The sequence below is a fragment of the Solanum tuberosum genome, unplaced genomic scaffold, assembly GCF_000226075.1.
Source record: "Solanum tuberosum cultivar DM 1-3 516 R44 unplaced genomic scaffold, SolTub_3.0 scf00510, whole genome shotgun sequence".
Taxonomy (NCBI): domain Eukaryota; kingdom Viridiplantae; phylum Streptophyta; class Magnoliopsida; order Solanales; family Solanaceae; genus Solanum; species Solanum tuberosum.
Genome location: NW_006239425.1, coordinates 154154 through 155480, shown reverse-complemented (window position 1 = coordinate 155480; position 1327 = coordinate 154154). Strand labels below are relative to the sequence as shown.

General features: G+C 28.4%; 1 protein-coding gene across 1 annotated transcript in view; it reads left to right on the top strand.

The window, feature by feature from the left end:
• Window positions 1-572, top strand: part of LOC102581289 (purine permease 3-like) — a 5535-nt gene extending 4963 nt beyond the window's left edge. The window contains exon 2 of the mRNA XM_006364644.2: window positions 166-572. Coding sequence (XP_006364706.1) covers window positions 166-516 — 351 coding nt within the window. The 3' untranslated portion in view covers window positions 517-572. The remainder of the gene's footprint in view (window positions 1-165) is intronic.
• The last annotated feature ends 755 nt before the right edge of the window (window positions 573-1327 follow it).

The following is a 1327-nucleotide window of genomic DNA, read 5'->3' as shown; positions in this document are numbered from 1 at the left end:
TATATATATAACTGTCAACTCAATTATTATTGTAGAATTCATAAATCTCACATTCTAAATATGCCTATGACAATTATATATTGTTATTTCTTAGATGACCAATACTAGAGTAATGATATTGTCATAAATAACTTATTAGCTTCCGTATGACGCTTAAACATGCAGGCGATGTCAAGGGAGGCAAAATCATTTGAACTTGGAGAAGCTAGATATTATATTGTTATAATATGGTCAGCAATAATTTGGCAATGTTTTTTCTTAGGTGCCATTGGAGTTATCTATTCTTCATCATCATTGGTGTCTGGCATTTTAATTACTGTTTTACTTCCTATTACTGAAATATTAGGTGTTGTTTTTTATGGTGAAAAATTTACACCAGAAAAAGGTGTTTCTCTTGTACTTTCTATATGGGGTTTTATTTCTTACCTATATGGTGATATTAAAGCTAGCAAGAAGAAGAAAGAAAATCAATCTCAAGAACAAGAGATGATTGATAAAATTACTTGTACTCCATGATTAAGAATATTAATCATTTATATAATAATATAATTATTGCAAAGACAATTAGTATATGTAATTTTGTTTAAATTTCTTTTGTACTTGTTGAAGGATAACAAATAGATTGTTGAAAAGTCACTATCAACTTAATATTCACGATGTTTCTATCATATTGATAAATGGTGCTGAGCATGTGATATAGAGACAAGAGAATTGTTTTGACGTCCTCATAGATTAAATGAGCAAAGTATTTTTTAAAGTGTTGTGCCAACTTGCGTACAAGAAAGAATCTTAGAATACTCAAGACGATAGAGAATTGAAAGAAAAACTCTACAATGAGGGTTTTAGAAATTTGGGGGCATTACTATGAAAATTGGAGTCCGGAGCCTAAAGGGCAAAAAAAATTGTCAAAAATTCCAAAAGGGCACATCACTTTTTATTCTAATCAAAAGGGCAAAATCGCTGTGTCAGCAACGATTTTCCTCTGACAAACTGAAAAAATCGCTGCCCTAGCAGTGATTTCGTCTAAAAAAAAAAAAATTAATTAAAAATCGCTGCCACAGCAGCAATTTTGTAAATTTTTATTTTTTTTTAATTAAAAATCGCTGCTTTTTCTTTAAAAAAACTAAAACGGCACATAAAAAAAAAATTAACCAAAAAGGGCTTCTGACAAAACAAAAATAAAAATCGCTGCATATTTTCTCAAAAAAATAACTTTTTTTCTTCAAAATCGCTGCTATAGCAGCGAATTTGGTGAAGAATTAAAAAAAAAGTTTTTTTTTGAATTTAATATTCTTTTATTATTATTTATGATATATAATTCAATTTC